This window comes from Chaetodon auriga, chromosome 11, assembly GCF_051107435.1.
Source record: "Chaetodon auriga isolate fChaAug3 chromosome 11, fChaAug3.hap1, whole genome shotgun sequence".
Taxonomy (NCBI): Eukaryota; Metazoa; Chordata; class Actinopteri; order Chaetodontiformes; family Chaetodontidae; genus Chaetodon; species Chaetodon auriga.
Window position 1 is genome coordinate 14,347,876 of NC_135084.1, and position 25,667 is coordinate 14,373,542.

At 40.7% G+C, this 25,667-nt stretch overlaps 1 protein-coding gene across 1 annotated transcript in view; it reads right to left on the reverse strand.

Moving 5' to 3' along the window:
- hpse2 (heparanase 2) overlaps positions 1 to 25,667 on the reverse strand; it is a 54,266-nt gene that overhangs the window by 7,637 nt on the left and 20,962 nt on the right. The window contains exons 4-9 of the mRNA XM_076743436.1: positions 16,403 to 16,576; positions 15,281 to 15,452; positions 10,155 to 10,202; positions 2,888 to 2,981; positions 2,055 to 2,161; positions 1,754 to 1,868 (exon numbers count right to left, since the gene is read on the reverse strand). Of these exons, the coding sequence (XP_076599551.1) occupies positions 1,754 to 1,868; positions 2,055 to 2,161; positions 2,888 to 2,981; positions 10,155 to 10,202; positions 15,281 to 15,452; positions 16,403 to 16,576 (710 nt within the window). The remainder of the gene's footprint in view (positions 1 to 1,753; positions 1,869 to 2,054; positions 2,162 to 2,887; positions 2,982 to 10,154; positions 10,203 to 15,280; positions 15,453 to 16,402; positions 16,577 to 25,667) is intronic.

The following is a 25,667-nucleotide window of genomic DNA, read 5'->3' on the forward strand; positions in this document are numbered from 1 at the left end:
AAGAGGACAATAACAAGGAGAATAACGATTAACCTTTAGTGTTTAACTAAATGGAGCAAATGAGAGTCAGACTGCACGGCTGAGACCCCGCTGATCCCTAAGAAATCCAAAGATCAAAGTATGAGGTTATACTATTACACTGCATCTAATGGAAAGTTCAACATTTCAGTGTTTTTAATTTAACTTTATCCATTAAGAAATTAATAATCTTCAGCAAGCTTTAATTGGGTTTCCCATAAGATAATAAAACGATATCAGCCATTAAAAATGAACCGAAAGTAGAAGTCTACCCACAGTACGCAGAGTCATGCAGGTTTGCAAGTCAGAGGGTTCAACATGGGAGAAGGGGCTGTATGAGACTGCAGCCTACTGCTTCATCTCCCTTCTTTGTATCTGAGAAATAAATATTCCCTCTGGAGGGAGACAACAGGCATGTGTGCAAAACAGGAAAAGGGGGGATAGTTAGGATAGATGAGCAAGATAGAGAAAGGGAGCAGACAAGTGTGGAAAAAGGTAGAGTGGAGTCATTCAGCGGATGGCGGTGGGGGGTTTTGCCTGGATTCTACCAATGGGGGAGTCATCCTATAGGGGAAAGGGCCAAGTCATAAATTTCCTATGCAGAGGACAGGTTGGCCCTGCAGTGAATTCTCTCAGCAGGTAGGCTGGTGCAGCCTTTAGACATCCAGCCATGTTAAAAGCATTGTGCTCCTAGCGGGAGACCATCATTCCCAGAAAAATAATGGAGATGACGACAGGAAAAAATGAAGCCATCTTGATTGTTTAATATCTCGTAGTTGGAGTGAGGCAGAGGAAAGTGCATGCCAGCTCGCGAAAACTAATAAAGGACTGAGTGAAAAATTGTTGTCAGATTTTGCAGAGGTGATTAGTTCATGAGAACAATAATATCAGCGGTTAAAGTGGTATTTTGGGATTTCCACTACTCATTCTAGCATCTAAAGCAAGAATAAAACAACCTTAAATAATCACAAATGTTCAATTAATGCATCTTTCTCTTTCACTGTAGAATCAATAATTTTTCCTTACACCTCCATAATATAAGCCTCTCACCCATGCTCTGCTCCAGCTTAATATAAACAATTTTTATGAACTTAATAAATTTCTTTTATGAACTTGGCTCATGGTAGCCTTTTATCACTCCTCCACACTTCAAAGGAAATGTTCCCAGCAAAATGAAATCAGTTTAATACCAAGACAAGTCAACCTCTTACAACCTCTGAATTTCCGATGATTAATACAGTGTTGAGGACGAAGCTTGCTGTATTTCTGGTCCGTGCATGTTCAGACTAAGCCACGGAGGAACTTGGGATTAGGCAGTTCCATTTCACACACTGTTGCAGGCCGTTTTACTAACATGTCTGTGTATCAGCATCTCGGGTTGCAGATCTCTCACCGGCCGACTGTCCCGCACAGAGAAGCACACAGTTGTGATGGGGGTTGAGGGGAGCAGTGACACTGTCCTGAGTTACTGACAAAAGGCTAAGGTTACATGGCATTTCGCCCCCGCGTCTAACCACTCATCACCACTAAACGCCTTTCATCTCACCTAATAGCTCCCACGGGAAAGAGCGAGAGGTGCCATCAAGGCACTGGGTCTGCTAAAGAAAAGGTCCAGAGAGTAACGGGACTGCTCAGGTCACATCCTTCATTCGTTATTATCATGAAGAAGGGTGAATGAGATGATACGAACCAACAGCCATTCTAATCCTTGTTGATCTGAAACTGAGAGACTTACAGGTAAAGGGTTAAAGTGCTGGTCCACAAGGTGCGTGTATCCATAGTCAAAGAATGAGTGACGCAAGACAACATCAATCCCCTGCATAGCAGCCATGCCCAGCGTGTTCACCCACCTGGAATACATTCACACAGAAAGAAAAGCATCAGGATTGCAACAGTAGGTGCCTTTGATAGTGATATAATGCATTGGAAATAAATAATATTTTCTTAACATATATGAAAGTTATCTTGTGCAGCTGGTTTCAGTTCATTACTATCATTATCTAAAGAATACATCACAGTATGGTGAAAGTACTTACAGAAAGCCAGCAGCGTATGTGTCAGAGAGATTGCTGATGCCTCCTGCCCACGCCGGCCCCAGTCCAGCCAGCCACACCTTCTTACCGGGAGTGTGTGTGTTCACGACCTGCCATGAAAAAACCACAATTAAATTAGCTCTGTGAAAGCTCCATTTGGATTTCACCTTCAATGGATTTTCATTTAAATGCATTTTAAAGACCTTTACAATAGGATCATATATTTAACTTGAAGTAAAACACGTTAACTGACAAACTTTATGTGACCCTGCAAGCTGATGGAAAGTCATTACAGCAGGCAACAAAACACTTCTACGTTATGCAATCTGACTGACTTTGGCTGAGAGATAATGCAGAGAAGAATCTCACTCCTGCCACATTTCATTGAATGTTTTAAGTTTTATTCTTTGCTTCTTTTTCCTTGAGAGACTTCGGTGCTGTTCATCTCAGCAAGTCTGCCACAGCAGATAGCGCTGATAACATTCCCTCATGGTGGATACAATCATTTTACCCTGAGGGCTCACTGTTGTGGTTTGCACAAGCAGCTTTATCATGACACTAACTAGCTGAGGGATGATTCATGAGTTGGCAAACTCAAAAGAAATGCACATATATTTCATGATTCAAATGAGATGTTTCGTCATATCCTCCCTCGAGGTGGTCTGAAAGTCTAAACTGATAAAAATGAAATTCACAGGGGAACGACCTGAGATATGATCCCTGAAAAACACACCAGATACTAACTTAATCCTGTGTCTACAATACAGCTGTAGAACTGACTTAATGTGGGGCAAATATCATCTTAAATTTCAGGACTTTTAGGGAAACTTAAATACCTTGGTGACTTTAGTGATCTGCTCTGTCAGTGTGTCCAACAGGCGAGTTTTTAGGAAGTCCTCCACTTTGTTCACTCTGCCATCCATGTAGTAACTGGAACGGAAATGCAAAAAAACAAACAACAAAAAAAAAAGCTGTGAGAGGAACACTGTATACACTTCATAATGCAAGCGACAAACATGGGATTTAATTACAGCACAGATAGTAAAAATAAACTGAACTGCATGAGCTTCATTGTGATTATTCATCCATCTTAAATCTAAAATTATTTCATATTTAACGTTAAAATGTGTAATTAATGTTATAGAATGGTATTACATCACACTCCATGTTAGAGACAAGAGTCAAGACAAACTAAATTTGCCCTGGTGTCTGCCCATTAGGGAGACACTGCCAAGGACAGAAATCGAACCACCGATCTCCTGATTACCAGGATTACCAGGAAGGTCAATGACATTTTAACTGCAAAACAACACAAAAGGAAAATACAGGTTTAAAATCCAAACCACTAAGTGTACTTTTCATTTGTCTCACAGTACACAGTACACCATTTCACTACAACAGCTATGATGAACAGGGGCTGACATTTTCAATTACACTTAAGCGTATTGACAATCCAATTCTATGTCAAAATGTGGGATTGCATAAGAGAGGAATTGGAAGCGCTGAAATTGAAGACTGAGACTGAACACAGCAGACATCTGTGGTGATTCTGTGTGTGAACGATAAAGTCACGGAGAGATGAGAATGAGAGATGATGGGTGAGAGCATGATGAGTGAAGAATTTATTGGTAGTTAGAGCCAAAGTTCTGAAGAACATCAGCCCGTGGGCAGACAGAGAGCCTCTCCAAGATTCCCTGCAGGAGTTCAACAGAGGAAAACATGCCAGCAGCAACCAAACACAGTTCATCTTTCAGGTACCATAAAGCACATTTTATTTGCACTTTCACACCCTACTGCAGAAGAAAAAAACATCTGTTGCATGAGTCTTGAAATCTGATTGCACTGTGTCTTGAAACAAAGTTGAAAATTATTTTTTATTATCTCGCAGTAATCTGGCAGACGAACTGATCTATATTAAGAGAATCAAATTCACCATTTTCTCAGCTGGATTTGTAGAATGATATCATCATCATAATAATAGTGGAAAATTATGTTTGTAAGTTTTATAACCTAGTGAAATCATACAAGAGCAAGAGCAACACTGGCCAAGAACTAACTGTAACGTTTCCAAATCATTTCCTGCACATAAGCAGCAGAAAACACTCCATGCACAGGATAAATCTCACCATCATCTGGCACAAAACCTGCAAAATATTTTGTGAAACCATCCACTTGCATTTGGTGGTACTATTTTCACAGTGCCATGACACAATAAGTAACAGAAACAGATGTAACACCTGTTAATTAAAGATTTTAAAATGTTTAAAATGCCTCACTGCAGAGCAGATTTCTCTTTATAACCTTCTAAAGCAACAAATGCTATCATTAAAATATCACATCGGCTCAGTTCAGTCCTGGTCAAAGCTCCAAATGTTTTGGGTTTTTCCAAAAACCAGAGAAGACTCCGGGAAAATTACAATGGGCAATTTATAATTGAGGCAATCAAGTTACTTAGACAATGTGAGTCAGTAGTACATTTCTTCAACAAATGAATAATAAATTGAGGACAATGCCAAGCAAGAATTGCATTATATTGTGAATAATAAGGACAACATACATTAAGAAAACCATATAACCATAACAACAAATATTCCAAAACAAAGGTCAAACCTCGTTTGAACCTGTTATGGAAAAGTCGAAGGAAATCAGACGTGAAGAAAACTGCTGAGAAAGAGCTGAATTTTTTTGTTGAAGCAGTGTTGCAATCTAAGCTTAACCCTGTTGAGATTTTAGTCACAGGGTTGGAAAACTCCCAAGCTCCAGGCCTCAAACTGTAAACAACACACGGATTAAGTCATAGCTTTACACAAATTATTTGGTTATCCTGTCATCTTTCCAGAGAGCTCCAAATAATTCTTCGGTCCAGATCCCAGGGAGAGAAATTCCAGTTCATATATGGAAACAGAATAAAGCACACTGCTAGTTATTATAGCTATATCTTGCATTGCAAATCAGCACTACTGGGAATTTTTGACAACAGCCTATAAAAGCATCAGGCAAGAATAGCTTTCTTTAGTAAACACTCAAGTTTGGTGGTTTATTAGAGTAGAAACCCCAACAAGAAATTTAATATAAAAGAAAACTGTTCAGGTATTTTGAGCTGGATTGGGGGCGATTGTAGGCTGGTATTCATAAAATTGCTCAGGTCTGAGCTCCATCCAAAATTTGGCATGACACTTTAGCTACTATTTGGACCAAAATTCAATAACATGCAAAAATTAACAACACTGTGTCCGAGTGTTTTCAGACAAAGATCCACTTAGTCAGCTTCTTTTACACAGCTTCCACTGAGCGCCAGCACCACATCACTAACAGAACTATCCAGCACTCAATGCAATACATGTGGTCTAATCAGACAGGCATGCACAGAAGCAGAGGTCGAAGGACAGAAAAAAATACTAAACTGAAACTAAAAGTCCTACATTTGAAATTTTACTTGAGTATATTTACAGTTAAATGTACTGAAGTGTGCAAAACTACTGAAGTACTATCACATTCATTGGGATTGACTTGTAAAACTAGTAAGTACTGCAAAGTTGTAAGTGGAATAAAATGCAAATATTCAAGTAAAGCAAGAATACAGTCTATAAGAGTTAACTTGTAGTAACTGCGCATGGAGCGTCAAGAAATGGCCATCTGGAGCAGCAGCAGGTTTGAGGTGAGAGGAAGGGTAGCAAGTAAGAAGAGGATGAGTTCCTTGATGTGGACCAGCAGGTTATCATCAGTTCAATCTTCACATCACAGCTGAAGGATATGTAGCCCTCAGGAATGTCATCAGTAAATTTACAGTCCCTCTGCGATTTTCAGACTAGCAAGGAGGAGATCACAAATCTTTAACATCTCTTTTTTTCTCTCCCCTAAGCAGTAAATAACCAACACACCATGCTCTCTGGCATGCAATACCAATGTCAATCTGACAAGGAACAAGAAAGATGTGGGTATAATGTGTCATGCTGGCCCATGACTGTGTAGAAGAGTAAAACTGATGAACATGTATGTTTCTGATTCACTTTCAGGTCATGGTGCTTAGTTTGAAAAGTGCTCATTTTCAAAAGCCAAGGGTCATTCAAGTGTACCTTTCATCACTTCATAATTAAAACAAGTTCAGCAGGGGTTTTTTTGATTGCTTGCTTCAAACTCAGATGTTCACACCGGTGATAACCCACTGCTGGAACAATTAGGGCTCACAGTAGGCACGTTGCCATAGGGCATCTCAACAGCAAAATCGTAAATTTATCTCACTCACTTTGGCTGCTCATGCTTTTTCAGCTAGAACTGGCAGCTGCCCGGTCACACACTTGACTGATTGGCTTAATTCTCTCATCATGAAGCAGCCCCAGTTTCGTGAGAGAGAACATGTTCACTGTTGTTAGGGTCAGAGGGTGCAGGTGTTATAAAAAACATATTTTCCACACTTGCTTCTATTAGTATCCAATCAAGCAGATGGTTCTGTATTTGCCAAGGTCTGAGATATCCATATCTGAGATTTATGCCAACCCCAAAAACAACAGAGATGAACGGAATTTTGTTTGCGTTGCTCACAACCCTGAAACAAGAATAAGAGCCTATAGCCATGCTAGTAGGTCTGTGAGGCCGTAATGTCATTAGACACAGTGGTAGGCAGCTTCTTAACATGTTCACAATGACAATGCTAGCGTGCTATTTTGCATTTAATGTTTACCATATTCACCATTTTAGTTCAGTGTGTTAGCACACTAGCTAAAAAAAAAAATAAACACAGCTGAGGCTGCTGGGTATGTCATTAGTTTTGGAGGTATTTTGGTCATAAACCGAAGTATTGGCCAAACTGACATCAGTCTGGTTTTAGGATGAACCACAGTAACGAGATAGCACTTTTAAAGATTTTAAACGACATCAGGTGGATCTTAGATAACAAGAAACTCATAGTCTTGGTTCTACTGGATCTCAGCGCCGCCTTTGATACAGTAGACCATCACACTTTATTAAATAGACTCACCCAGTTGGCCTCTCTGGTACTGTTTTTAACTGGTTCCACTCTTATCTTACAGAACAATGTTTTTATGTAAGCATGGATACTTGTTCCTCAGGAACCCATGAAATTAGGTGTGGGGTTCCCCAAGGCTCAATTTTAGGTCCAATTCTTTTTAATCTCTACATGCTTCCTCTTGGGGACGTCATCAGGAGACACGGCATCAGCTTCCATAGCTACGCTGATGATACACAGCTGTACACTGCCGTGTCCCCTGATGACACAGGGCCAACAGATACCCTTTTTAACTGCATTTTAGATGTCAAGTCATGGATGGCAGGGAATTTCCTACAGCTCAACCAGGACAACACAGAGGTTTTAGTGATAGGTCCTAAAGGCCAGACTGAGAAACTTTAACCCAAACTACAAGATTTTAAACCAACACAATTTGTAAAAAAAAAAAAAAAAAAAAAAAAAAAAAGCTGGGCGTGATTTTTGACTCTGAGGTGACTTTTATCCCACATATCAAAAATATAACAAAAATAGGCTTTTATCATCTTAAGAACATAGCCAGAGTCCACCCGTTTCTCTCTCAGGCCAGCACAGAGGTGCTAATGCATGCTTTTATTTCCTGTCGTTTAGATTACTGTAATGCCCTGATCTTTGGTCTTTCCAAAAAGAGCATTGCAAACCTCCAATTACTGCAAAACTTACTTACTTGCTCACGAAGACCAGAGGGCGGGCCCACATTACACCAGTTTTAGAGTCGCTGCATTGGCTCCCTGTCCGCTTCAGGGTCGATTTTAAGGTTCTTTTACTAGCTTTTAAATGTCTTAACGGCCTTGTGCCCTTTTACTAATCTGACCTGCTTTTACCGTATCAACCCTCACAGACCCTGAGGTCCTCCGGCACAGGCCTTTTATTCATACCAAAGGCCAGAACAAAAACTGATGGTGAGGAAGCATTTAGCCACTATGCCCCACACCTGTGGAACAGCCTGCCGGAGAGCCTCAGGACTGAGACTGTTGATATTTTTAAAAGAAGGTTGACGACACACCTTTTTAATCAGGCTTTTAACTGACCTTTAAATTCTTCTTATGTTCTTATCAGGTTTTATCTTATGTTGATGCCTTTCATTTTGCTTTTTTATATTTTGTATTATTTTATCCTATTTTATCTACTTTATTTGTTATCTTAAGTATTTTTCTTCTTTTAACTGTTTAATTTATTTTACTTATCTTATATCATGCCTTTTTCCTCTCTCTTATGCTTTTTGTAATTCCAGTGTCGGGGGGGGGGGCCTTGGGTGCCGGCGCCCCCAGTGGGCATAATAACGGTCATCCATCCAATAGCTGTCTAGATATTTCATCTGAAACCACAAAGTCAACCTCATGGTGGTGCTATAGAGAAAAAGACGTGATGAGCACAGAGGATTTCATCCTTTGAGGCCCCTAAATGAATGCAAGAAGTTTCATGTAAGTGAAGTGGCCAATATCCATCACTTTTGCTCATGTATGACTCATGTCTGTATTTGTTCTTGACAGTGAGAATAGAACAGCACAGATGACATGGAATCTGGTCTTGTCAATTCTGATTTGGGCCACCTTTATATGCAGGTCTGATTGCAGTAAGACCTCAGTCTGAACAGATATACTGGAAATAAATGACCTTTGAAAAATCCAACAGAAACATGTTTTTGTAGAAAAATCGTCCTGGTTACTTTGGATAATTGCTGCTGGCTTATTTTTTATGTGCGAGTACCACAAATGAAATTCTATTCGCATTTCATTTTGATGGGGAGGCAGAAATCTCAAAGACATATACCTCAAAACCTGAGCAAATAAAACACAAAGTCTGCATGGATATATATACTGCTAGAGTTAAGTGAGAGAATGTTTTTTCATCATTTGGGTGGACAGACTCGTTTACTCGCTTAAGAATTATCTGTTAGGATTAAAGTTCTCTGAAAAGAAAACACAAAAAATAAATGTGCTTCCAGATTACAAGCATCTCTGGAAAAATGTACACACATTTGCCATAAGGTGATAGAAAAATAATGTTGCAGAGAGATGGACAGAAAGAGAAAGGGAGAATGGCTAAACTTACGGATCATGCCAAAATGAATGAGCAGTAACTGAGAGAAGATGCAGCAAATGTGAAACTACAACATTGTGGAATAAAACGTCAAACATAAAGCAAACAACATATCAATGTTTCGTGATCTGGAGGAGAACAAACATGTCACTCCACGACTAACATGTTTCATCACTACGAGCTCCGACAGAAGACTGTAAGCCACAGACAGACAAACTTTAACAAATCCATATGATTCCCCAGTTTATAATGAGTGCTGCTTTTCCAACCTACTGCGCTGGACTCAAAACAACTCACGACAGCCGCAGGGGAGCAAAACCTGTGTCGCAGACGTGTTAATGACTGGTCTCCACTTTTATTAGTTTGGCTTGTTTTGTAGAGGTCAGAGTTTCTGTCACGCAGCCTGGTTAGACTGGAATCTGGATCTCTGGTGTAAAATGGGCTAATTGACAAAGGGAATGAGCCAGAGCATATGGTTTGATTTTAACAGTGTGGGTGGTGTTTTCCTAAGTCTTACTGACAGCCCTGCCTCCTTCCGTTTCTTCTAATTTCTCCTAATTAGACCTGACCTTCACCTTAATGACCACTCACGTAGTCACACAGGGTTTGTCTGAGCTTGCTGTAGGCCTGTCTTTTTGAACACGCTTGACACATGTATATAAAGAGATACAGATAAAACAAGGGGAAAAAGATCAAACCACTGATATGTCTGTATGCATTCCTGCAGGATGTGCAATAGACAAATGGCAGGTGTTACTAATTTAACTCACACACTCTCTCTCAGGCTCATTTTCCTGTTGTTCCATTTACAGGAAAAACACATTTCTCCATTTTATGCATCAGTCTCTCTCAGTTATAGTGTTAATAATGGTTATCACTGGCTGCTGCATATGCATAATGTGGTGATAACGGTCTAAAAACACAACAAGGTTGGTGCTGTCAGATGCAAGGTTAGTTAGCTGTGTAGTCTGCTTGCTATTTTAGAAGACTGCAGATTGATTCTGGGTTTTTCTACAGACAAAATAATGAAATAGAAAAAAAAAGGGTAAAATACCTACTGTTGCCACGTAACTGCATCTACAACAGAGCCAGCATTCTTCATGAACCTGAAGGAACAAAAACAAAGTCATCTTAAACTGACAGGCATTTTCCTTTAAACATGAAGACAATTCTTTTATTATTACAACCTTATTTTCACAGTTGTGACCATTAATTCAATTAAATTCAAACTCAGGGTCCAGATAAAAGACAGAATAAATAACATACGAAAGCACAATAAAAGAGAAAAATTTATTAATGTCTTACAAAGAGACAGCTGTACTAATGTCTCTACAGCTGGAAATGGTTGCGTGTAGCACTGAATCTTATGTCTGATAAAATCAGCAAATCGGCAAATAAAGGATAAATGAGATTTCTTACAGTTTGGAAAGTACTGACTCCTGCAGCCACAAAACATTTCACTTGCATTACACCATCTAGGTCTCTTGAGCAATATTCTCACGGCATCATTACAAGCTACTTAAAGACTCTGTCGGCTTGCTCTCTTGTAATTTGACCACAAGTCTGCAGCATAGAGTGGGGTCCGATATTCTCTGAACAGACATCTTCACTCCATCTGTGCACACACTAAACTTGCATGAAAGAATGTTTGCTTGCAGCGCTGCCTATAAAAATGATCATCTGTCATTTGTTCTATAACAAAATGTCCAAGATATTTTACTTTAATCATAGACATCAAGATCATTATCAGACAACCTGAAGTCAGGAAATGTGTCCTCCTTTGTTCAACAGACAAAGACAACACTGATCATGTTTCACGCCATACACAGAACATATACATCGTAAAAAGCTGCTGGACACCACAAGAGGACCACAAGATCATCTGCACACAGTACATAACATGGTTAACTAGAGTATAACCAATCATGCACCCAGTATTACAAACTTTTACAAGCTTATTGCAAGGTTAAGAAGAACTGCATACAAAATTTCCCCTGTTCTGACATCACTGTTAACCCCAAATGGGGCTGATACACTATTGCCTCATAATACTTGCATAGTCTGGTGGGCATACCAGAGAGCCAGAATTGTCACAATGTACTTGGGCACCCCTCTTTGACCCCAAAAAGCAACTTTCTAGCATTAACACCATCAAAAGCTTTGGAAGCGTCAAAAAAACAGGTTTGACCTGTATATTTGTTTACAATTATGTAAACAAGTCAGTGCCATGTTTAGCTTTAAAACCAAACTGGTTATCTGTGGAGTCAATAAACTCATTCAATCTATCCGGCAGGACTCTTTCTAGGGTTAGCAGGCTGTAAACTTTACCAGCTTTGTTAATGACTGGCACTAACAGAACAAATAACACTGAGTCTGGCATCAAGCCGCAAATCATAAAGCTGGTAAAACAAATAGCAACGACAGGAGCTATCCTCGCACTGGCAGATTCAAGGTGTTCAGCAGTAATTCGGTCTAAACCTCGTGCTTTGTTACAAGACAACTCGTGTGTATAGCTTGGTGCACGTCATGTGACATGATGACTAATAAATCATTGCTCTCAATAATGTCTACCTTATACAAATCACTTCTGACACAGTTGATTAAGATGCTGTCGCCATAACTCAGCGATATTGTCTATTTCAGAAATTCCATTTACGATTAGAGACGTTTTACTGTTGCTAAGAACTCTTACTCCTCTCCAGAAATCAAAACCATCGTTAGCAGCTTCTGAGCCATGGACTCAGCCCCCACGGCTTGTTGACTTTTACAAATTAAGCAAATTGCAAACTTCTATTGTGCATTTGTGAGATTCAGATAGTTTGAAAATATCTTTCATCACCCCCAAATTAAGGACACATGAAACAAAACTTTGTTTTAAATCATGTGTTACATTTTGTTTTACAGCTGCATGGTTGAGAACTGGTATTCTACCTCTGGCTATTGAGTTTTACAGATCCAAAAATAGTCAGGAGAAAAACAAATAGTGTGAGCTGTGTTATCTGGGACGAGTGAGTCCCATTTTCGTTTGTACTGTACACATTATGAAGACTTCTTGCAGATGACTCATCAACTTGTGGTGTCATGGTTGTATGTACAGCACAATAATAAATACCTGATTTTGAAACAGTTCTATCTGTTATGATTTTAACAACCAGTATTTTCACTTCACACCAAATGTTTTAGGTAATATGGTGAATCTGAAAGCCACAAAAATGAGAGAAACGCTGAGTTTAAAGCCCGACTAGATTTGTAAAACAGTAAACACTGCTGGTCCTGCAGGCTGCACAGATTACTTTCAGTTAGTTGAATACAAACTTCAAACATCCCTTGAGGACACAAGAAATGTTGTGAACCCGGTGTACCTTTTAATGAACTCATCCTGTACACAAATACAACTCAACATGTACACAGTCCCTCCTGCTGTCTGCCGTCCTCCTCATGAGCTTTTGCATCTATGTGTGTGTATGTGTGTGTGTGTATGTTTCCTAATGTACCTGACCCAAATCACTCCATATTTGGGGGCAGCAGCTTGTCAGACGTGCCCAAATGTGTGTCTCTAAACTTTCACCGCTCTGGCTTGTTTAGTCTGTCCAGCTCTGATATTTGGACTGTTGAGTAGCTCAGTGTCTAATTCATCTTACTTCCTGAGAGCAGCAGAGTAGTTGGGCTGTCAAACACAAGAGCCACCCCCTCGTAACAGTGTCAAACACACAAGAATCACCCCGTCGTTAAATGTGTCACCCGTGACCTGCGGATAGTCTAGGCTCTCTCCTCTTCATCCTCACTCTCCTCCTCCTCCTCCTCCTCCTCCTCCTCATAACTCATCTTCCACATCCTCCCTTTCCTTTGAGTCCACTGCTCATTCATCAGTCTGAACTGTACAGTACACATACACACACTGGCACACACAAACACACACCTTGTACTTACGAGTAAATTCAAGCTGTCAGTACTCGGTGAGATAAACAGCAGTTCCTAATGGCTTCACTGATGTAAGTAGCTCAAGTACACAGTGAAGGGAGACCCATATCAAATTACTCTTTCTCCTCTGTCTACCAACTTCCTGTCAAAATGTGTGCAGGACATTCAGACATTAAACTGTTCCTGTGCATACACACTCATAATTTTAGCACACATCAGTTCAACTTTTGGATTATTTTGGTCAAACGAAATCCTGTTGTCTGATTATTTAAAAAAAAAGCCAGAGCAGTGTGAAGTCCACCTCTGTCACTTCTAATTGTCTTATTACCTGTGTAGAAGAAATCTCCTAAACCTGTGGTGACAGACTAGAACAGCATTGATTACAGCTCCCTTTCTGCCACCCACAGCCAGGACCAACTCCAACACATTAATGAAAGCTTACATCTGCTTACAACTACTGTTATAAACTATTGATGAAATGTTTATATACCGCTTAGAAATGCTTAATATGGGGGTTAGAGCAAGTTTTATTCAAAGTGTTACCACTTGTTTAAATGAAATTCCGAACTCAAGTTTTATGTTTATGATAGTATTAGTCGGTAGGTATTTAGGTATTTTGTTATACAGGAAAAAGAAAACGCGTCTCTGGAAGGTCACCCTTTACTCGGATCGTCCGACACTGACAAAGTCATGTATATCCATCCATGTTTGATTTCCAATCTGTGTTTGTTGTACAGGGCCACTGCTGCATCCATTTTAGTCAAGTTTGTTTCCATTTCAACAGACAGAAAATGTCAGACAGGCTTAACATTTTTGGAAGTGATGAATATGTTTGAGAGATACTGTCATCTATTTGGTTAATAGAACTGAGAAAGCATTTTTTGCCTTAAAGGAGATTCAACAAGCTAAGACAGGGAGTAACACCAAAAAGTATCCTAAATAATCTACATCCAATATGTGAAGCACAGTTAATCTGAGGATTGTGGTGAGTCAGGTTTTAGCCCATATCCTAACATTTTTTCACCTGTGTTTGTTAGTCAGTTTCTCAAGTTCACATTTTATTTTGAGTGCACCAGTAATCCACATTTCGAGAGAACACATACTTGCATTCAGAGCACATTTTGTGGCTCAGGCATCGTACCAACTGTAAACTTTAAACCTGAGGACAGAAGATCTTAAGATGGTGACGGAGAAGGAAGAAAGAAGTTTGTTTATCTTAGCTCTTGAAGTTTTACGGGTCGTATTATGGGTTTTAATTATTTGAACTCATAACAAGTCATTTATGTATTGCATTAATGATTCGATACCTTCACCTTTGGACACTGGTCTAAAATCACATTTGGAAAATACACTTAGTTTTACTTTTAACTTTCTTGAGATCGGTGAAGCCATTATAGCTTTTTGTAAATGTTATATTATGGTGGTGTTGTAAACTGTTCTTCATTGTTGGTGTGTACATGAGCTTGAGAGTGACTCTGACAAAGAAAGAAACTTGGCTGCTCAACAAAAAAAACTACCAAACTCATATTATGATTTCATGTTGCCAATGTTTGTGCATTTTCTCTCCTGTGTTTCATTTTCCAAATAACATTTGAATGCAATCTTTGTTGGCAGGAGGCGAAGACCGTGAAAGCTTTGAAGGAATGGGCAAGAAAGTAATGTGTATCACCATGTGGCAATAATGTAACTTTGTCAAAGCGAAGTTAATGATCACTGTGACACTATCAGTGCAGAGAGTAAACTTAAAGTCGCTTCAAGCTGGTTTTCGTATTGACCTGAGTGGAATCGGTAGTTGTCCAGAAGATAGGAAGTTAATTAAAAACTTATAGAAAGAAAACTGTAAACAGTACTGTAGTTATGACCACAAATATGGTCTTGCAGTGAAGGTACGACATCACTACCTCGGGGGGCAGGCTGCAGTTGAGAGAGAGCTGTTAGATAAGCCATCGGAGTCAAACTGAAGCTGGTGGAGCTTCTGGGTAAAACCAGCAGGTGGGACATTGTGCCGTCACATTATCAATCAGATGACACTTTATTTAGGCTGACACAGTCTAACTGGAGCTGAGACCCTGAAACCTGCAGAGTGGAAATCCATAAACACTGAACACTACGACGTGTGTGTGTATGTGCGCGTGCATTAAACACAGTAAAAGTCTCAAACCGCTGCAGCATACTTTCCACTACCTTCCCCCCTTTTCTCCCACCAGGATAACCTAACAAGGACAGGAATCCTGCCCGATCAATGTTTTACATGCTGACTCACCCATCCAGCAGCAGGATGGCGTTCTTCCGGGGTCGTCCTGCATTGGGGCCGTAGAGGTGAGCTCGGTGGTAGTAGCGCACAGACTGCAGCAGGGTCCGCAGCTTGGTGTAATCCTGAGCTAACTGGGTGCTGTTGACCGCACGACCCACCATGCTGCGGTAGGCATTAGGCTCTGGGAAGAGGAGATGCAGTACACTGAGCCCGAGAGATAGAGTTTATACAAGCAACAGTGGGGAGGTGGCAGAGAATATCGTTGTTGTTGTAGTCTGATCTTGCTCTCCTAGAGAGTATCCAACAGCCAGTAGAAAAAGGGATAATTGGGCAATTCGCAGTAATACAGACAGATAGACTTGGTGTCAGGGGAACGGTCCATGCACACAGGGTGGCCTTGCTGAATCAGAACAAAGAGCGAAGGAAGAAAACTAAACTCTTGCAGGCCCACTGCTGTTTAACCATTCTACTGAAGAGCATTGTGATTATATCTGTTCCAGGCTGTGTTTTAGCTCTAAAATAAAGCTCTCAATTTGTCAGTGTTGTGTCTGTGTATGTAGCAGTGTCTGTGCTATACTCCTGAAAACAATAATGAGAATAGTATTCGCAAATTTCACGGGATCACTTTTTAATTCAACCTCAATGAATTTGCTCTGTGTCGGCACTGTCTGTCACTTTACTTCAAATTATTGCTTTTGCTATGGTTCAAGTCCTCACTTAATTTTTCACATGCTTCAGTCAATGGATTTTGCATGGTGCTTCTAATATTAGGCTCCAATAAAAGTTTCTACTGTGAGCTTTATTAGAGATGAAATGAAAAGAAAATATGAAGTGATGTGCAGCAGAGAAACACAGGGCTGTGTGCACTGCAGCTCCCCAGGAACACAGATGGTCAGAATGACATGAGGACTAGCAATTCCTTTCATCCCTGAATGAACCCTTGCCGTAACCCTTAAACTGCCCGACTCCCACTTAGCACTCACTTTCTAAATAACATCTCTGTAAAAGCCGTTCTCTGTATCAGCAACACTTAAGTACAGTGGCTGAGGAAAAGCACACACATAAACACACTTTTTACTGCAGACTATCATGCCATTTAGCAGACAGTATGTGGTGTGTAGCTGCACTGACCGTTGCCCAGCTCCCAGGAGATGTTATACTTCTTGCCAGCGCCATACTTCAGGAGGCTCAGGGTGGAGGAGGTGTTCCAGGAGTTGTCTGGGTTTCTGTGCAGTGCGTTGAGCCCCAGGATCAGGTGAAGACCAGCACAGTCGGCAAAGTTGTACAGTTTGTCTAAAGACCTGGCTGGGAGAAACCCACAAAGCAGTTGTAACTTTGATTCTTTTACACACCTGGAGTCACACAACTGTATGAACATGAGGGAGGCCATCCATAACTGGAAGTCAATGTTTGCTGCTCTCTGTACCATGACCACCTGTATTAGCAGGTGTAACTGAAGAGCATATTAACAGATATGGTCAATTGCTGTTTTCATATTTTCACACGTGTCTTTAAGAGACATAAAAGAGTCATTAAAGTGGAAACAGACTTTTCTCCCTCTACTGTTTCCAAGCAGTAGTATCGTTGGTGCTGCAGTCACAAAAACAACCTGATTGCTTTCCGTTTTCCTCAGAGACTAACAACTACCAGCAACACAGGACACAATGCATTTGTTTCCAAATTTCCATTAAGAAACAATCAACACCACATTGGAGATAAGAGACAAGAAAGAACCATGTTCAATGAAGATGCAAAGTGAAACTCATGCAAAGTGAAACTATTATACAATAAGGGATATATTGTATTATGAAGTACTCTACGAGTTCTCAATGCTGAGAAAGAGTAAAAAAGTCACCAAATGAAAAAGAAATGTCACTGGAAAAACACTGGGTTTTTCCATTTAAACAAACAAGCTCGTTCTCATGTGACTCTTAAGGAAAGGGTGGTCCCTCTCAATTCTTCAACCTCAGTAAATTGTAACATATACATGTAGCACAAGATTACATTTCTCAACAGTAATGTGTATGGAAATTTTGGGTGTACTGTGTTTTGGATAAACTGCAAGCTACCGCTGGGATTTATTCTGAAATCAGTTGTAGTGTGCCAGGTACTGACCTTTGTGTTTGTACATGAGTGTCCATCTGCACACATGACAGCAGAGTCTTTAACAACATGCAGTGAGAATCCAGACGGACTGATTTTCCCATCATGGACTCCTGTGGTGGTGCACAGAATCGCTCTGTTCTCCTGCAGCTGACTGTTCACTCACCTTTATGTCTGCTGTCTCCATCCAAACCCGTAATTCTCACCGGGCACTAAAGAACGAGGGTCTACAGCAGATGTCAGCATATGGTGCGAGTGCCAAAAGTGTTTGTTTAAATTCTAATGTGTGACTGCAGGCTGCTCCTGGATACCTCAGACTTTTGTTTTGAAATTTCATCTGTTTGGAGTAATACCATTAACATAAATATTACCCTGAACTCCGACCCTTACTTCCTAGGTTCAACAGGAAACATATGAACATTGTGCGCTGGTCTGGTTTTGGGTAGAATTAGCCCACAACTGTGGCACCAGCTGAGCTTGCCAACTGATTGCTCCATCCAATGTGGAATGAAGACAAAAGCAGAGCAGACCAGGGTGCATGTGAGGTTATTTTCTTCATACATATATATACACACAGGCCAAGTTGTTACAAGCATGTGAAAGGTGTGAGGTTGTCTGATATTCTCATATTTAATAAATGGATGTGAGAGATACAAACGTCTGGCCTTTAGTCAGAGTCAGAACTCATTTGAACACTTAACAATGCTTATGAGGTCACACTTCAACTCATATGCGTTTTTTTTTTTCCCAATCAGCATTTACTGTAAGCCTTCATTTCCAATAGAGCAGCGGTTATGTATAATCCAGGGAGCAAATAGAGAGAACAGAACGATCGCTTGTTGCACCTGGCATTAATTCACTTTCCAGCAACAGCAGGACAAAGCGTGGAAACAAAAAAAAAAAATGCTAGCAGTAACAATGGTTTTATTACACACAACACTCTTGTGGCGCGTATTTCTCCTGAGCAAACTGTCTGTTCTCCATCTCATTAATAACCACCAATAATGCTATTATCATAACTGCTATTATCATAACTCCTTCCCTCTGTGGTTAAATCAGAGTGGTGTCTGTTTTCAGGACGAGAGTTGAGGGCAACAGGACAGAGAAAGTAGCGCCAGATGTGGCTGTCAGGATGAGTGATTCCAGGCCTTTCCTCACCTGAGACCTGAGCAGCAGGCAACCAGCCTTGCTCCAAGACACAGCTAGCAGCCCTGCACACACATCATAAAAGGCATCATGAGATGCATCAAGCTGCTAAAAATAGAGTTTGTCTGCTGGTAGGTCTAAAAGCACCATGTACGATCAAATAAATGTCTGCGTGTTTATGTGTCCGTTTACTTCCTGGGGAATTTTACTATTGATTCCACTTAAGCAGCAGCAGACAAACTCAAAGTTGGTTTTCTTGTGTTCTTGCAGAATGTTGAATGGTCAAACCCTGCATTTTGCACTGCTATAGCTTTAATACTTTGCACTCACTATCTCTCTTTTTTTTTTTTTTTTGCTTCATGCTTAACAAACATTTTCAAAAGTTTGGACAGAATCTGCACCATAACATCACGGCTTAGAATCTTTTCTTTTCCTTTCTTTTTCTTTTTTTTTTTGTGGAAATATTCCTCCAGCACAGCTGTGAGTGTTTGTAGACAGGATGTGGATTTATCTGTTATAATCAATGAAATTAATGACTACAAATACTTGTAGTGACTGATCAATGAAAACTAATCAGAGAGTGGAAACGGTGGGAAAATTACACACATTCTCAGGTTAAAGCTTGTCAAATGGCAGGTATTGCTGCTTCTCTGTCATATTATAATAGTGAATTAAATATTTTGGGGGTTTGGACTTGTGGTCAGACATTTGAAGACGCAACTCTGGGCTCAGCAAAGTTGTGTTAGACAATAATTTTTAATTAACTGAAAAAAATAAAAGCAGATAAATCAGTGTAATGACAATAGTTATTAGTTTCAGCCCGAGTAGTACACGATTTTAATGGTGTATTTAGGTATTATCAAGGGGAGCTGGTACATAAGCTAGCCATGAGTTTATTCCCTGGGAACAGTCTATCCTTCGAATGGTGGTTAATCCTCAGTTACTACAGTTTCTGTTTCGGTTGCACACATTAACAACAGCTACTAGCCTGAGGAGGATGTATAGCATTACGGGCCAACATAGCCAAGCTCTCGTTCATGGTCTGACAAGAGCTGGGCATCATATGCTTTCTTCCAGAGAAAAAGGGATGCTGGGCAGATCCACCCTCCTGGTGTCAGGAAATCTGCAGATCCCTCAGGCCAAACATGAAAGAGCTCCCATACGGACAAGAGAAAGCCCTAAAGCTGCAACTCTGTGATCTCAGTCAGACGAAAGTAATGACATTACCAAGACAGTTTGAATCTGTGTGTGTATGCACGTGCACACACACATACCGTATTTGTGTTTGTCAATGAGAGCTGTTATGACTGACTATCACATCTGGGTAAAGCTAAAGAGGAGAAATGCAGCAGGAGGACTGAATGAAATATGAAGATACATGGGAAAAATGCTGACAAATATCAGCAATTACTGTTACTGACTATAATTCTCCCAAATGGGAACAATAGAAATGATCTACTGTTTCACAAACAGACACTGACACTCAATCAAGCCAACATGAAACTGCTTTTACTGCTGCTAGAAGTATCTCACCAGTAAAAAATGGTGCTCATCCCCATGACATCAAATAGTCTCTCTGAGTCAACATTAATATTCAGTTTCCTATGACAGTTTCTTACATTGTGATATGGTTTAAAATGAGACTAAAATTCTCAATTACACACAGCACAATGAAGGCCTGTGTGAGAGGTCAGACTTCACTGTACTCACTCAACTACAAACTTCTCTTTTATCTTACAAACAGTCCAGCCAGAAACAATCGGAACAAGCCCAGAAAACTGTGTGTGTGTGTGTGCATGCATGCATGTGTGTGTATGCGCCTGTGTGTGCTTACGTTGGCGTGCCTTTGTGTGTTTGTGTGTAGCGGAAAGAGCGGGGTCTGGATATTGTCAAGCTGTCTATCTGATAGAAAAGCCAGTTCTGTGAAGCAGAGAGGCCGGCAGCATCAGTCAGTGCTATGCCTCATTTCTGCAGCTCTGCATATTCCTTCAAACACTGAGGTACACACAGGTCTATGTACACTGGGGCTGTATGCACTCACACAGACAGTGTTTGCTGGTTTACATGCCACCCACATGAGCCAGACTCCCACCCAAAGTTTCTAGTGAAATAACACTTTTCTCTGTTGCTGCATTTTCTTTTAATGAGTTACTGTCAGCTGACAAGGCAGGTGTATTTTTACATGACAGTCTCTCCTGGTGCAGCTATAAATTGTGATTTGTTTCACTTTTAAGATACAAGAATCACTTCAGCTATATCATATATCCTCACTAAACAGGCCTGCTTTAATAAATAAATGTTGTGAACTCGCTGCTCGTGCACATCTCCTCATGGAAAGTGAATAAAGAGGTTTATTAAGTGAAAGAGAAATACTGACAATTTAAATCTGACTTGATAAAATTCATATTTAAATGCATCAGTAGTTTGATTCTGTCAGTTGACAGCAGCGTGCAGGTCTTTGTTCATGAGATGGAGCATGTTGGCCATTGTCAAAATTTAGCTGGAAGCACAAGTTACATTAATACTTCCCCTGGCATTCATTCAAGCTGGCTTTGTGAAATGGAAATTGAACGCAGCCTACATCTATACAGACGGAACAAACATCATGTTTATACACTTCCTCCATCAAAATCAGATGATTTGTGAAAACAATTCTTGGGCCTCAAAATCTCAAGTGCTGGTGTATTCCCACATTCCCCATCATTTTTGCTTTGGGAGAGAAAATTAGAGGCAGAGCAAAAAGTTTTTTCTGTTTTCTGTCTCTGGTTCCATCCAATTCAAATATAGAATGACTTGCTGCCAGACACAGCAAATGTCAATTTGGATGTTTAGGCTCAACAAAGTCAGTCTGGAAAACATGCATGCACACACACACACACACACACATATGCGCGCACACACACACACACACACACACACACACACACACACACACACACACACAAAGAGACTTGAGCTGAGTTCTGGCTTACTTTAAAAGCCAAATCAAAACCGAATCCTCAAGAGACATGTGCAGACAGGGTAGAAGGCTGTTTGGAGAAATCAATTCTGAGCCTTTTTTCCTGTTTATGGATACAGTGTGTTTTTCCGTATTTAAAGATGCACATGTTGCACTCAAGCTTCCAGAGCTCTAAAAAAAAATGCATTGCAAGTGTCCCCACTGCTTCTGAACGTGATCTCAAAACACCACAAAATACAGAATATTTTATGTCAGTTTCATTATTTGTGGACAAAAGGAGCTGATTCTGAGGTAAACAGACAAGTGCATGAAATGTTGACATGTGCAATGTAATGAACGTCACTGTTGCCATATGTAAAGGCAGAGGTGCTTGTAATTTTCTCTGTCAGCTGTAACAACACACATTACATCACCTTGATGGGTTCAGTCAAACACACACACACACACACACACACACACACACACACACACACAAATTTAATTTACATTGTGAACTCAGTAGGGAAAGCACGGTGGAGACGGCTACTCTCAGTCTGTGCATTCATCAAACTGTTCGTAACATGGGGACAATTGATGATGACAGTATTTAAGGTTTTACCAGATGGATGGAGAAGTAACTTAACATTTCTACTTAACACACATCACATGCACACATGCAGTCACAGACAAACAGGACGACCAGTCGTGAAAGATTTGGAATTAAATTGTTAAAATATCCAGAAAAACCAAAGGGCGGCACATTTTTCATCAGCTCCTCCATCATGGCTTCAATTTCTCTTCTCTACCAGCTCCACTCATTCGTCTAACAATTCTCTGCCTTCTGTTTCTCATTGGACAAGTTCCTCCACTAACCAAAGCCTCTGTGGCTGCAGAAAAACACTCAGTGATTGAAGTGAGGTCATCTCAAGACTGACAATTCCAATTTGCGATTTTTTAAAAAGATAGTCAAAAGTTTAAGAGCAGCTAGAGATGCAGTTTGATCATTCATCCATATCGGTCAAAGCCAGACCAGTATACTGTTACGGTCGCTGTATCGAAAGCTATTAAATGCGGTGGTTTGCTATGTTCGCATGGTGTATCTGCGACTTATCCTGACGTTAACTTGACACTGCATGTTAGGGTTGCGCAGAGGGAGAAATGTGGTTCCAATATAGTGTGAGTCTCTGCTGCTCCAGCAGCATGTTGCACAGAACCCATCGCCTCCATGTTTACACACACACACACACACACACACACACACACACACACACACACACACACACACACACACTTTCTCTCTGTCTCCCTCTCTCTCTCTCTCTCTCTCTCTCTCTCTCTCTCTCACATCTCCACATTGACTCTTCTTTCATTCAGGGGGGCTCCACTCCGGCAAAACCATTCAGGTCAAACCACTTTTGTATTTTGGAAGAATGCAAGATATGTGGCGGGCACCTGTTTTCAATTCTGTTAGTAGAGGGGGACCAATATGTGTGTGCATGCGCGTGTTTGTGGAAACAAGAGTGTGAGAAAGAGATTACCTCAATCTGTGAATTTGCTGTGACTAGACTTGTGTGTGGCCCTCTTCTGTGCATCCAGTGTAAGGGGATGCAGAGCAAGTCGACAGAGCTGGTGAGTAAGATGAGTGGTATGTCAACATATGCTGCTCTTGATGTAAAGTGCATCTACTCTCTGCTGCTGTGTGTGCGTGTCTGTGTGTGTGTGTGTGTGTGTGTGCTCAGGCTTAGGCTGCAGTAGACAACAAATCAAAGACAGAGAAGTGGACAAAATAACATCAACTGCCTTTCATTGGCTTTGGGCGATGAAACTCAAACCACTTGTTAGGGGAACAGGGTGTGAGGGAAATGTGTATGGGGTGTGAGTGGTTTTCACATCTGTTTGGCAATGGCTGCTGTCTATCACTCCCTAATGGAAAAAGTGTGCTTTTTAGACACTAATGACCTCACTGTGTTTGGCTGTAAAGAAACAAGGTGTGTGGAAGTATCTGGCTACGTTAAGACTGCAGGCAAATCAGATTCGTTTCTGAAATCAGATCTTTAAGACGGCCTGTCCAAACTGTTTTTTTCAAGTCATCACATCAGATTTATGTGTCCAGACATCATCAACCTATCTGCATGGTTTGTTGCTGTCACAGCACAGAGGTCAATAAATACATATGCTGGCGACACAGCTTTCCAACGTGAAAGCATGACAAATGGAGATCCATCATCGCACCCTCCAAATAATCATACTGTCAAGCTGCGGTGCAGGAGACTGTTGTTCTCTGTGTTGTCCTCCATACTTCTTTGCTAGTGGCTGCATGGATTATGCTCAGCTGCTCTGATGCACTTCCGTCACTCTGGATTTTACGTCATCGTTGTGCGGCACATTGGAAGTAATGCAAAAGACACTCTGAAATCCAATTTGAGTGACCAGATTGTCCAGACTGAAAGGCATCTGTAAAAATCTGACTGGAATCACATTTCAAAACACCTCCGAATGTGGTTTGAATCCAGTTTGCAAAAATCACATTTCATTCTGGCCGCCTTTTTTTTTTTTTTTTTTGCTGCCCAGACTCTCTAAAATCAATCTGCATGCAATCTGGACAGGCCAGAAACTGGATTTGGACTGACAGTCAGAACAAGGCCTTAGTTTCTTCTCCTTGTCTGCATTGTGGAGCTATCTACAACCCATAGCCAATCACAACCAAAGGAGAAGGAATTTAACAGCAGTGACCATGAGCCAGAACTGTTTAAGAATTGTCCTGTTATTATAAACTGGCAGACTGATTGTCTGTGCCTTGTGAATCTAATTATTGATATGAAGTGTGAGCGTATTAACAGGTTGAAATGCGTGTCTCACACCCAATGCGTGAGTCTTGAGAGCTTTGAGAAATGCTCCTTCAAGATTCAAGCCTCTGAGTAGACGTTCCATGTTTGATTGACAGCTGAGCTGGCAGGGGTGTGCAGACAAAATGTAAACACATTTTTGTAACTGCAGTTTACAAGCCAAGGGCAGACCGTACTTGTTAGCAGTGGTGTTAAAGAATAAAGACAACATGATTTACCATTTAAACTGAACAAGGCTGTTCCCAAGGCTGCACTAGTAACTAATAATTCAATAATGGATCAAATGACTATTTGTAATGTGAAAGATATCACTCATAAGCACAAAACCCCAGAGAGTGAACACCAGCTCTGCAGATCCTGTCGGCTCTACAGAGCACACAGCATCTTTCAACTTTACATCGAAAGATCTGGACAGGACGCACCAACCTTAACCAATCACTGATTAAATGCACCACCCCGTAAGCACACCAAGTGACACAAATCAAACACACCCAAGTCTTTCAGTGACCCGTTGGTCTAGTTCTGGTTAAATACTAATATGCTCAGGGTGGATCCTCCAGCAGTGAGTTCAACATTTGCTACACTGGCGAGGAGCTTTTTAATTCAGCGAGGTGTGTTTGGACTTTCTGCTGTTTCTGACCATTCCTGTCACATTTGTTTCTGCAGAATGTTTGAAAACTGCAGCGGGGCAGGGAGGCTGACAGGACTGGTTATGATATGCATTCAGAATGATCAAGCAAAGATACTGAACCAAAAACATATTGTTGAGGACTTCACTATGCACAAGCCTCAGAGAATAATCACTGAGTTGCCTAGCAGCGTAGCATTGTGTGTGTGTGTGTGTGTGTGTGTGTGTGTGTGTGTGTGTGTGTGTGTGTGTGTGCTACATGGTGTGTAAAAACTGTGCCGCCCTCTTTGCTTTAAAATGTGTGTTTGTGGCTGCAGCAGCTGTGGGAGTGTACACTGTTTGTACATCTGTTAAGTCCGCATTAGTGAAATTGTTGGTTTGTTCCACTCGTGTTGCTGGATTTACAATGAAGCCGTAGCTTAAAGGTGTTATATATTTTAACATCAGCATCATATATTATATCTAAAATGTAACACTAACATTTACTCAGAGTACATTTTAACTTACTTCATACTTCTATTTAGCTAAGTACATTACATAAGTATTTGTACTTGAGTAAAACATATGTAAAACAGCAAGAACATCAAATCATAATCATTCAGCTGCCTAAAGACTACTACTCCCCCTTAAAACACACACACACACACACACACACACACACACACACACACACACACACACACACACACACACAGGAACAGGATTGGGATGGGCCAGGAGTGAAAATCCACTCCC